General features: G+C 39.5%; 1 protein-coding gene across 1 annotated transcript; it reads right to left on the bottom strand.

Moving 5' to 3' along the window:
* Nucleotides 1–3,467: 3,467 nt before the first annotated feature.
* On the bottom strand, nucleotides 3,468–5,216 carry gdf15 (Growth differentiation factor-15; the record flags this gene model as incomplete). Its single annotated transcript, XM_083928991.1, has 2 exons — nucleotides 4,799–5,216; nucleotides 3,468–4,264 (listed from the first exon to the last, which is right to left on the bottom strand). Exons 1-2 carry the CDS (start codon nucleotides 5,208–5,210, stop codon nucleotides 3,468–3,470), a joined length of 1,209 nt encoding a protein of 402 aa, XP_083785117.1. The 5' UTR covers nucleotides 5,211–5,216.
* Nucleotides 5,217–13,650: the final 8,434 nt, after the last annotated feature.

Here is a 13,650-nt window from a genome sequence, read left to right as displayed (position 1 = left end):
ATATAGCTGACCTGTAAACAACGACAAATAGTGTCTGTAGTGTATGGATATCAGTACACACACATATAGTATATTTTATGGATGATATGTTAGTGTTTTACATTATGATGGAATTAATGGATGTTATATATACTCCGTTTTTAGCACCGTTAATTTAAGATTATATTGGATGAACTGTACCAACTATATCATATGAAAACAATCCAAGTTAATCCATTTTTGGATTAAATTCGATCATTTTATGGTTTCCTCTGGTTATGTCTGGACGCATGAATCACATTTCATTTGGACTATTTTCATTTTCACTTTAGAGAAGAAAAATGGGTCATTTCTTCACACTTGTGTGGTAAAGTCACACAAATCAACAATTTTGCATTTGGCTCTAGAAACATTTTAGCAGCAAAAACAATAAAAAAAAAAAGTTTTATTTTCACACAGTTAACAAACAGGTTTAAAATGCATCTACAGATACAAAAGTACTTTTTAATTAAAGTAAAAAGTGTGAATATGAATATGTGAATAATAAAATATACTACACATTTATGCATAGGCCTAGTGGTCAATAAAGGTTAGCACATTTCGAGCCTCAGTCTGTCATAGGAGGCGACTTTTACGTTTCAGTGATTTTATTGAATACATTAAAGTTTGAACATTGAAACTTATGCTCTGTATGGTCACCATAAAATGTTCTATACATTTTTATTACATTACAAACAACAATTATTATCATTTATGTCATTATTTTTACAAACAAAAATCGGGTATTATTATTTTGAATCAAACCAAATTATTTAGATAAGTTTATGAAAAAAAACACAAATAACACAATATTAAAAAACATTTTGCATTTGAATTTGAACTATTATGCTCCCATTAAAATGTAATCACCCCGTGGTCTTTTTCAGCAGTTACATACATCACATCATCACAACACATATAAAGTCTTAACGGAGAAATCTGGGAGAGTCGCGAACAGACTTGATTAACACTGATTAGCTCGGGGCAGTATGGTAAAGGCAATAAAACCGCTTTTTTAACCACTAATACTGCTCAAAATAACACCAAACCTCTGCAGCAGCATGAGAAGAGTCTCTACACAGAAAATGAAGCACCAATGGGCTCCTTTCTTTTGAATGGAGTAGCTGGTACTGGGGCCAGTAGGTAAGTCTTTCAAAACACTCTTTTAATAAACTCTGGGTTCACTAACTACATTGTTGGTGCTTCGTTTTATGTGTAAGGACTCTTATAATGCTACTGCAGAGGTTTGGTGTTATTTTGAGCAATATTGGTGTTTTAAAAAGCTGTTTTAATGCCTTCAACGTACTGCCCCGAGCTAATCACTGTTAGCCACGTCCAGCTGTTAGCGACTCTCCCGTATTTTTCCATTAATAGTTTATACACAATAAAAACTTTCTCAATGGCTTATTTGATGAATGTAAATTCCAAAAAACACCATGGGAGGCTTTTTGCGCCAAAATAGAACTTAAAAGGTCTTTAGCTGATAGAACCTGTTCTGTGTGTCTTTTTAGGTTTAGGAGGGAAATGTGAAATGGAAAAAAGTAATTTGCTGTTACTGTAACGCAGGCAGATGTACTTTGCAAATATTCACATTGTTATATATAGTGCTGGTTCTTGGACAAAAAAATCATTTAACAAATGCACCATCAAGACTTGCAAACAGTCAGCAACACTTGATTTGTGGTCCATCAGTTTTTCAGAAGAGACACAGAGAGAGAGGATGTGAAAGTTACGGTCTTAAAGGGTCAATCAGGGGCAGAGAGAGGAAGAGATACAGCTTTGTCTTAATGTTACAGAATGAGAGGTGTGATTTGTGCTTCTCTGGATGACAGGAGACTAACAGGGAGGTTTACCGACCATGGTGTTTTCTTTGCCATTATTCTTAATTTTTTTATTTCAGTAAAAGAGTTCCAGGAAGGCTGTACGTGATGATTAAAACCAGGAGAAAGCCAAATACCAGAGGCTAATGAGGTCATGCTGTCTACCTTAGATTAAACACAGAAGGTCCTTGATAAATACTGCCCCTCATTCTTTTATACTTGTATACTTTGGGTGGTTCTGCAACTCAGGACCTTTCAGAATCTAAGATTGAAGACATTTACATCCACCCACAGTTGTGTAATAACTGAGGATGTCATCCCTGAAACAAAGAGATGATTGGTTTCCGGGCACAGGTCTGAATTTACCATAAGAAATGTATAATTGCAGTTAGCATTTGTGTCTGCAGCTCTGATTAATCACCTATTTATTTGTCTGCTTATTTATTCAGTCGTCCAGGGTCACTCGGTACGCCCCATTCTTTAATACATCTACTTTATTAATTGTAAAACAACATATGCTCATATTTAAGTGACCTTTGCCCATGCAAAGATAAAGAAAAACTATTAATAACTCATTAGGGGTAGTGGTGTCACTACTTGGAATAATTACACTATAAATATCAGTTCACGTCAGTTCACTCACTTAATATCACAGTTTACCATGGTGCTCTGTTATTACCAAAACTTTGAGCTCCACTTTTGAGCTGCTTTTCTAATGTGAAAAGCTTCTTTCTTGTCTTGGCGATCTTACTTATCGTAGGATATCTCATATAATCATTGTTCTTTTTCTAATAACTTATCTCAACAGCACTTGTGAGTAAATATTACAACAAGAAGCTTTGATAATCTGCAATGAAAATGCATTTACGGTATTGATATGCAATCTGAGCAGTCTGGAGTTTACACAGCAAGCAGCTTTTTCCTATTTTCCTTTTCAAATTAAACTTATGATGTTCTTTAACTCCCTGGTCAAGGCCATGGTGATCAACTTCAAGGTTATTATTGGGAGATAGAAGCTTTCATATCTTTACAGGCTTTTCTCTTGAACGTTGTGATCTCTGCTATCTACAGGTGTTGATAATATCTTTGGATACATGACAAATATGAGAACATATCATGCTCATGTGTTTATTATGAAATGTACATGTTGATATATTCGACATACATACGACAAACAGTTCAGTGTGAATAAATCAGAACATTTATTTAGGTCTTCATATAATTATTGAAATGTATAAGACAACAAACAAAACATCTAAACCATGTGCCCTCATAGAACAATACAGTACTTTAAATAATAAGAGACAATAAAATTAAATAGCACTAAATATGCTGTAACATAAAACAACAATAATAACACACAAATATAAGTTTAGGACCATAAATAGAACTTGAAATAAATATAACTATGATTGCTTGATCCACATTGCAAAAAACAGTGATTCTGTGCAGCAGTAACAGGTTTTTCTTCAGAATAAATAGTGGATGATTGCAAATGTAATTTAGTAAAGCTGTGAAAAACACTAAATATGCTGCTGTGATACAATCTTCCTCTTAGAACACAATCAGCATGTAACCCTTTTTAGTGGCAATGCTTTAAAGTAAAAAAAAAAAAAAAGGCACAGTTCCTTAAGCACAGTGACATTTACTGACAATCAAGTCGTCAAAATGAGTCAGTTTCAACTTTCCCCTACTGTCATAGTGCATGAGGACCATGGGCTCGTAGGCCGCCGGCACGCAACAGGGGTGAGGTGACCCTCCTTTAGTAATCTGATGCAGCCGAGACTTCACCTGTGTGTGCATGCTTGCAGGCTTGTAGTTATGGGGGCAGGTGCCGTCGCAGAAATGCATCGTGTACTCCGTTGGGGCCACCACCCAGTCTGACCAGCCAATGTCCTTGAAGGACACGGTGACAGACTTCCGGCAGCACCATCCTCGTTCATCGCAGACGTCTTCCTTGTTGGAGCGAGGCAGCCTCGTCTTCCGGGCAGGTTTGGGCTGAGTGAGGCCTAATTCCAGAGAAATTGTTGGATTTGCCTCGATGGCATCTTTTTCACCCACAACTATCTCTACATCAACAATCAGTGCTTCTCCACCATCAGTCCTCATCCACTTCTCCACCTCGGGGCTGATGTCCAGCATCAAGTCCTGAGTGCTTGAAACACTGGCACCAACTGGAGAGTTTATGTGCATTCGTGCAGCAGAGTTCATCGGCTTCATCCGGTTGACTTTAACTTTAATCTTTCGTCTTGCCTCAGGCTGAACTGAAGTGGGTTTATCTAAAATCTGCCTGGAAATCTTCAGCTCAGCCCGAGCTAGTGTCAGTTCAGTCTGGATATTGGGGTTCTTGTGGAAAACAGCTCTGTACCACTGCACGCGTTGACCTGGATGAGGGTGTTCTCCCCTCCAAACTTTTATTGGCTCCACTAAAGAAAAGGAACACACAAAAAAAATAAAGAAAAGCTTAATTAGAACCAAAGTTGGCAAGTACAACAATAGAGAGTGGACAAAGAAAACGTATATATGTATTTATAAAATCACATTCTGATACTCTCTTTGTCATTGATCGGCTTGTCATTGATGACGATGACGACCAATGTGCTCAAAGTGTAACATCACATAAAAGGTGTGTACAGTATGTCACGCTCACGATTTCTAAAAGCTCGTAGGTATGTGTTTGCTTTGTTAACAGGACTGTTTGATTCTATTTCCAACCATTTGTTTAAACTCTGCACAGATAAATTCCAGAAACGTCTTCACCTGAAGCATGAAGTACAGTAAACTAAAGAAGTTATTTACAGCCAAACCAGCACAACAACTCTTTTCTACATCTGCAGCATGTAATGTTCTTTCCTACTCCCACTCAAACTTTCCAAACAGTCTTTTCACATCAGTCATTTGAGCGTGACGTTGTCTAAATGAGGCTCAGTTGTTTTCTCCCTGTCTAACAAATATCTCACCTGTAGCTGGAAAGAGCACAGTAGATATGGTGGATTGCCAGGTTTCTGCCATCAATTGGCTGGAATTTCCTCTCATCTCTCTCAGTTTTTCCCTGTAGAGCTCATACATCTTCCTCAGCTCTTCCTCTGAGGCCTTTTGAGTTAGCCTGGGCTCCCTGTTCATACCCAAGGAGCCGAGGATCCCCGTCTTCACCGCCTCCAGAAGCAGGACCCTCTGGCTGTCCATTCTGTCCACATTAGGTGTGCCTTCGTGGGCCACGTGAGGCCGGCTCTCCCCTGAGCTGGAGAGGGAGACGAGGATAAGCAGCGTGCAGGAGACTAGTTGGCGGAGTGTACGTGACCTGAGCATGGTGAGCCTGCCAGGTAGGTTTGGTTTGAGAGTGCTGCAGCTCAGTGGAAGGGGTTTGTCCATGTTATGAATGAAATTCTTGACATGCTTTTATTTATAGAGCTTCTGTGTTGCCACACCCCTGGTTAGTCAGGTGAGCCTGTGATGGGCTCAGCTAGGGCCATATGTCATTGTGTGGCAACATTTTGCAGCATAGTGTTATGTGGTAACCACATGTGACATATGGAATTAAAAATCTGGGAAATTAATGTCAAGCTTTCTTTCGGTTTTATTAGCACATCATTTAGAGATTAGGCAGATTAGAGATAGGAGAGACGTCAATGATTTCTGGATGAGATGCTCAGCATGCTACGTCACCACAACGTTTGTCCAGTTATGCGTCACTTAATCAAATAAATGGCCATATGTCTTACAGTTAACAGTTCCAAGAAGGTCAATGGGTAATTTCATTAGCTCCTCCGGGGTTAAAAATGATAATGTGATGGTTTATTGATCCATATAAGGCTGTGTCTCTCCGTTTCCTTGCAACTCACTCGGCCAAGTATGGTCAGAGGTCAGGAACAGGTACAGACCAAGGAGGCATTTAGAGTCTTGTTCACTCGCTGACTAGACACTGAAAGGTCCATCTCTAAATGCTATAGACTACCTTCCTGCCAAAGACTGCAAGTTACTATGAGAGCAGTCCAGCCTTCCTTTGTATATTCTGTTAGGTTTTTTTAGTGACGACATATAATGAACAAAGACAAAAAAAGGTAGAGAGAGTAAATTATCTGTAAGTTACCCCTCCCTCGTCAAACAGGAGGAAATAACTCAAGGTTAAAAGAAGAGTTAAACAGACAAACTTGTCTATTGGAAGAGGGAATTGTCTGGAGCTCAATGACAAAGTCAGTTATCTCAGTCTATTATTACAGTAATCACATCATGTATGTGATGTAAGGAGCTCTTCTGCGCCGTGTGAAAGTGCTCTCTTTTTATGACGATTAAAATAGACAGAGAACATATCTGATGTCAGTCTCTACTGTGCTCTGCAGTTGGATAAAAGAGCAGCATTCCTGCTCGTTCAGTTGCAATTGTTGAGGCAAACCAAGGAGCTAAATACAGACTACAACTGCGTCTGCACGGTGGAGTGTCGCCAAGCAGTTATCAGCATGTAAAAATACTCACTTCTATCAGTAAATAGGGTCAGTGCACTGCTTCATTCGCAATTCCCCGCCCAACTACGTGGCCGTTTGTGTCATTGACCCTTTTCTTCCCACCTGAGGGCTTTCCCGACCTCGGCAGTTCTGACTGATAAAGATTTCATTTATGGGAAATGTCGATAAAAATGCATTTATGGACATTTTGCTAAATTGTGAGTTTGGAAGTAAAACGCTATTCAGAAACCAAATAGTTAAAGTGTTAAGTTGTTAGAGGCTTAATAAAAGTCTGATTAAATGCTTATAAATACATTGTAATATTATAAACCAATAAAATTGAGTGCCACAGAACCATAAAATGCTAATGAAAATTTGAGTTCCAAGTCACATAAAATATGATAATTCAAAACTCGTGCAATATAATGTGTGTGTGTGTGTGTGTGTGTGTGTGTGTGTGTGTGTGTGTGTGTGTGTGTGTGTGGTTAGGATGACTAATAAAAAAGGATACAGTAGAAGGAGGAAAAATTTCTACTGCACAAAATGATGGTTATTTTTACTGACTTTTCTCTCTTTACATGTTGGAGACTTCCTCTTTAGGACAAATAATTAAAAATAGAAACTATCTTGCGAGGGGATCACACCAGCCGCAGCGCTACATCGGCCAGGGGCCTGAAGACAGGGCCGGTGTCCCATTTCCTACTTCCGACTGCCTTTTCACGCCACCCTTGCTCGGACTACACCCATCCAGACCGCAACCTTAATTTTGATCTCAGCCTGTAAAGTCTCGCATCTCTCGGTTATCGGAACAGGGCCATAAAGTGGAGAGACCCAGGCCCCTCGCTTGGCTCACACCCATTTTTAAACTTGACCTACATCCTGACCTCAACTACACACCTGCAAAGATTCATGACTGTATCTTGCGCAGTTGGGACACCGTGACAAAATCTGGCTGCGGACAGACAGACATATGATAAAATTCTCAAAACTGTGTTAGTTCCCGCTACACCAGGTGTCTCCAGGACCACATTTTGCCAAGACTACACACAGAGACTCTCAAGGTGGAAAACAATACCAGTATCGCTGTCACGGCTGGTAATGAAACAAACATCCCCCCTTGGTTGAACCTCTCGCAGTAGACTTATGTAACCTGTGATGAGGGGTTGAGAATCCAAAAACGTTGGGAACCAGAGCTTTAGAGGGTCTTGCATCTGTCACAACATGAAGAAAAATATCGTAAATGAAAAGCCAGGATGGTATTTGAACATCTGAAGAAGAAGTTACCAAAGAAGGTACCGAGTGAATTTTTGAGCAGTGAGTCACTGAGGTGATGAGGTAATCATGTGCTTTTCCAGGTGAGCCTACCATGCAAGTTGAAAGTGTGTGAAAGGTGTAAAGTGACTCATGCAAACCGGCACTGTTGTTTAAACTGTCATGTAAGACTCTCACTATCTTCCCTGGCTCTCCTTCTCTTTTCATCTTGTGTGGGAGGGATAGAGAGGGGGAAAACTGTTTGTTCATCACGATAAAGAGAAGTTTCTGAGTAATGAGAGTAATTTCATCATGCACATTGCTAAGAGACAGACAGAGACGCTGGCTGTTATGAATTTAAAGTCAGATAAAGATGAAAATGATAGCAAGGGTTCTCAACCTGCGGCTCAGTGATGATCTGCAACCTGACTTGACAGAAAATAAAAGAATTTAAACTTTACTCGAGTTAAAGACTTGACTTGAGACATGATGACTCAAATGATTTGTCTGTGTTAGTTTTAGATAGACAGATAGATAGATCCTTTAATAATTCTTTACAGGAAATTACAGTGTCACAACAACTTAAATACAGGCATCACACCACACATTTCCTCATTTCCCAGTTTTCCTGATCGAGAGCCGGTTCTTTGGCTGTCGAAACAGGAAGAATCGGTTCAAGATTAGGAACCGGCTCAAAAAGGGGTACGAGCGTCGCGCTGATGAGGTCATCCCAGTTTAATTTCACAGTTGCTATGGCGATCATCTTAATATCATACGGACACAATACACGAGGGGGAAGTATCTTCAGTGGAAAAAGTAAAAGATTAAAGCATTGGTCCCAAAAAAGTGAGTCGAATCAAGTTAAGCAGAGCCGCACCATAAAGTAGAGATAAAACATAAGATTTTTTTTTAATAAATTTAAATATTTTTGCTTTTTATTGTATAGTTTAACCTCAACAGATCTCTAAAAGTGATTTAAATTAAACAGTCTGACCAATTCCACTTCCGTTTAATTCCCTCCCCTTTACTTTTAATCCTATGTATTCAGACTGGAAAGGACTGAGTCATTCCCAGGGTGCACTTGAGAGAGAGGATAACTTGTAATCTACACATGGTTAACATACAGTAATTAGACATGAAGCTCCACTGCACCCTCTAGTGACCCTAAAGCTACAGTACAGACTTCAGTGAGCTAAGGACAGCTTCATTTGGAGTCAGAAGGAGCATGGAGATCTTAATAATAATATGAATCTGATGTGGAGTTGAGATGGAGAAGTCTCCAGTCAGTAAATTGTGATGTGAAAAAGAAGGCCATGTGCACATTTGATGATTTTTGTTGTTCTTTGTTTCATGGATCCCCAACAGTTCCCATAGAAATGACCATGCCAAACTTTCACAGATCATTTTAAAGATAAACACTCGTAACCCTGAGATGTTCCTCACTCAGGTTGGTTCCATTTGTGTCTGTATTTGTATTATATCATATTTGTTTTATTGTATTCTTTATTTCCAGTTCACAAAATAAAACACAAGAAAACTCTTATTTCTCAGTCAAAGAGAACACAAATGACCACAAAAAGAGGGCAGTAAAAAGAAGACTTTCATGCCTGATTGGTTCCAGTAATGAGCATGGACATTAAAAATGACCAATGCTGCATCACATGGAGAGCTCGACAAAAAGGACATGACTCAATCTGTCCTTTTGTATCATCAGTCTGGTGAAGAACAAAATGTGGACATGGACATTTTATTTAAAGAGTTTTGTTTGTGATTATTTTCCATCTAAATCAAGCAGAATTATATCTGCAGACACAGCAGCAGTTACAGTAGTAGAAGCATTTTCTCCATCGCCTGTGTGGAAAGCATCCTCATTGTACGAAGATGATTATAATTCTAATCTTGTTTGTTGATGAGAAAGAATAACTGCGTTATATATACACAGTGATCTGCAAGAATACACTTGAAAAAATTGTGGATTTTGATACATTAGCTAGAGACAGAAATAATGCAGGAAAAATACATTGTTTGTGTAAAAAGCACAGAAGAAGACTGGGCCCACAATTAGGATTGTTTTTCTCATTTTTGATGTCTCTAAAACTGGTGATTCCTGCTGTCTCGATATGTACACTTGTGTGGCACAACACAGTCTTTTTATACAGTCTATGTACACAACGCATGGTTCCCATATGACAATTACTTTTACTTTTCATTATTGGTATTAAGACTATATTGATAAAAACACACAAAAAAATCGGAACTATAAATACTCAACTTTTTTATTACTTTTGATTCATTTTGTTTGAATGTCTGCAGCCACTGCTCTTGCACCGATTAAAGATGAAATATATTTTTTTGTGAAATTGTTCTACTTTTTATCCAAATATAGTATGATCACACACCAGACAAAAAAATTTATGCTTTGAAAAAAAGTCCTTATTTTCCATTATTAGAGCATTATTACCATCATTTTCTGCTCAAATTCCACACAATTTTATACAAAGCAGTCTCTTGAAATGAATCTTGTAATCTAACTGGGTTGCTTGGTTAGACTCTGTTGACGGCTGATTTCCAACACTTCAAGCAGTCTCGGATAAACAATAAACTTAAAGAGAACAGTGGAGGATTCACCCCCCTCTGCACACATAAATGACCATGTGACAAGACAAGAGACCAACCATTGTTGTATATGGAAAAATAACACATCATGGTACCACTGAGTGACAGATCAATCACTGCTATTCAGCTTCGCTTCAAAGCACGATTGTTCTGCATCCTCTCTGCTATTCCACCAGACCGACTATGTGTTGGTTTACATAATGGTTGCATATATGAACTGCATGTAGCCAGCCACACAACATGGAAACAAGTGGATTGCATGCGTTTCCGGGGGGCTTAGAGCATCGATGCTTCACAGTGGCAGGTTATAAATGATGCAATATCATGGTGGGAGATTTGTTCAGCAGGTTGTTGGGGTTTTCCCTAATGGCATTTTGGGAAAAAGCTTGAAAATGATGAGGAAGTCATGGGATCTTTCGAAGTATCTGTGTATTTTATGATCAGAAAGCCCAGTAAAAACCAGTAAAAGCCAGTGTTTTGCATTTGACAGCTGATGACAGAATATCAATAAGAGGGTGGGGACAACACGCCGGTTCACTTCATTACTAGGTCGAGGTCTTCATTACATTACACCGCCCCCTTCCTCCCCTCCCGATCAGGTGATCAGCTGGGCTGAGGCGAGCACCTTTTTGCGACTGATCGTGCATCTCGTCCCGGGGAGGAAGTTGTGGAGGAGGAGGAGGTGGTGGTGGTGGTGCAGAAGAAGAAGAAGCAGAAGCAGCAGTAGCGAGGAGGACTGTGTCTATCCATGCTCCTGAGGAGAGGACGGAGCGCAGAGGGCTATGGGCTGACTGGTCGGAGATCCGCTTTTATTGTCTTCAATGATGGATGAGCCGAATATCCTGAGACGCCGCGGTCTACAGGTAAACAGTCATGGTGACTTTTGATGTGGTTGTTTCCAGGCAAACGATATGATGATGATGATGATGATGGTGGTGATGGTGATGAGCCATTGGCGATGATGCAAGAGATTTCTCCAGGAATTGGTTTGGGTGTAGCAGTTGATTGTCCATTAGTGGTTCTTATTCTTTGTTCTTGATAATAAGCCCATGTGAATATCGCTTTTGAATGTTTATTATCTGTGGCTTTAGAGATTATGTTCCCTCATGTCTGGTGTCCAGTCATTAAAACAGACGGTGGCACCATCATGAATTGTAGCACCTAATTAGTGCTCATAATGCAATCAATGCATGTAGGTCTTATGTGTTTATCTTGGAGCTGTCTACTGGCACTTTTGTGAAACCGGTTGCCTTGGTGATAGCAGCTTAAAACCCAAAGGGTGCCTGGATGATTGGCATAAACATGCCTTTAATCTTCTCCTTGGTGCCATGTTTATTACTCAGGAATGTCCAGATTGGGAATAATTATTTTCTTTTTGCCCCTCCTCTCTCTGTCCATTCATGTGTATATTTTGTGAATAAATTAAGTAGTGAAAGCTGTATTGTTTCTACCCCTGGTGTATTATGGAGGAGGTGGTGTTGGGTTTGTGATGAAAGACTCATCGGTCCAAACTGGGTGTTCCCCTTCAGTTATTGTAATTGGTTTCTTTTCTGCCGTATTCATCTGCAATTTAAATCTAAGTGCAGCCCTTATCATTATAGTAATAATGGAAAACCCATTATATATACTGTATATGAAAACATATTTTCTCTGCAGAAATGACCTCTTTAATTATGTTTTTTCCCGCTTTGTTTTTTAATGTGGCTGTGACATTAACCCCTCACTTTCTAAAACTGCCAAATGGAAAGGGATGAAATCATTGAAAATATCCTTAAATAATTTTGGGCACAAGCTCTCTCAGTCTAACAGAGTGCTAGCCTTCTCTGTCCTTGATCCCGATTGGCAAGAGTAGTTTTGTAGTTGCCTGAGCTCAGAGGCATTAGCCAAGGGCTACCGAGGGTTTGTATCCTCACCATTAAATTACTTGAAGACCCACTTGTCAAGCAAGAAATTAAGCCACACTGCAGCTAATAAAATATACACAGCATTGAAAGGAAGATGTGTGGGAGTGACAGAGAAGAGTTAGCATTTAGGGAAACCTATCTCTAAAACTGCTGCAACATTATATTTTATTCCTCTGGGTTGACATGTATTTTCATAACAGCATAAATGCTGCTTCAAAAGCAATGGCACATATCTGCATTTCAAAGTAAGGCATGAAAAAAATGGTTTATTCAAGAAGATATTCTCGTTTCATTATTTCCCATCTCTTCTTTTCTAGAAAGAATTGAGTCTTCCTCGCAGGGGAAATGTGTAAGTATCTACTGACTTATTTCGTGCACTGTGCTCACTCTGTCTCCCTTTGAACCCCCTTTCTCCTCCCCAAACCAGACCAGCAGGTGTCTGTCACTTGTCAGCTGTATTGTGCATGCCATATTTCACACAAGTTTCATTTACTTAACTCTCCTCAGAGACTCAGAGAGAAGAACTTTTGAAGATTTTAATGAGGATTACCTAAGAGCCAGAGTAGTCTTACCACTCAGACAGGTTTACACCAGAGAGGGAGAGCGGAGACATAGATAAAGATGAGGTGCAGGAATCTCTGATAACGTGAAAAATTGACTTAATAATCTGATGTCCATGTGATTAATATGTGAACTTGGCAAAAAAGCTCAGTCAGCTCTAAAAGGTAACCCGTGGTGTTTGTTTTTTCTAAATCCTTTTCCTGTCCTGCATTCAGAGGTAAACACTGTGATTAATGGGGACATTCACACAATGCAAAACAACAACAATATAGTGACACACATGAACAGCATGAAGTAACTTGCATGTGAGTTTCCGGCTCAAATAGCAGGCGCCTCAGTCAGAAAAACATCTATCTCATCACTGTCAAACCTGTTCAGGGACTTCACCAAGTTACATTACCCCTACTTTCAGTAGGGACTTGTTATGTGGCTGTGGGAAATGTTAGATTTGCTAGGATTATTTTAAACTGTGTAACAGCCTATGGATTAACTCACTAGGGGGCTAAACTAGCTATGGGGCCCTTTTTGACCCCATTTGTATTCATCAAGTCTAAAAAAGTAAAATGCACCGTGTACTTGACTCAAAAACGCAAGTCATTCTTAAACAAAAGTTCAAGTCATCAAATCACCTGAAGGCCTGCAGCCCAGCTTTTGAAGCTGTTCATTTCAGCTTCTTCCTATGCTAGGGTGCTAAAAAGGAGGCTCTGACCGATTGTCAAACCCTCTCCAGTCAACACATTTTTTTGTGGACTTGTGAGAAGGCTTACGACTGTGTTTCCCAGTTGGGGGTCCTGCGGATGTGCATCGATGCAAATCGCTGTGCACTTTTTACATTTATACATTTTTATATATTAAGATATTAAGCTGCAGGCATGTAACCGGTGTTTGAATACTGATATACCTAGAAATACACAATTCTTCAGTCTTCTTTCTGTTTTTTGCTAAGTGTTTAATTGTGCTTAGTCGTTAACATAATATTTCCCAATAGTACTTGAATGCATCATTAGTCCCTCCTCCCCTTCGGCGCGAGCTGACGCG

Source organism: Echiichthys vipera (genome assembly GCF_963691815.1).
Source record: "Echiichthys vipera genome assembly, chromosome: 15".
NCBI classification, from domain to species: Eukaryota; Metazoa; Chordata; class Actinopteri; order Perciformes; family Trachinidae; genus Echiichthys; species Echiichthys vipera.
This window is presented reverse-complemented; position numbering and strand designations above follow the sequence as displayed.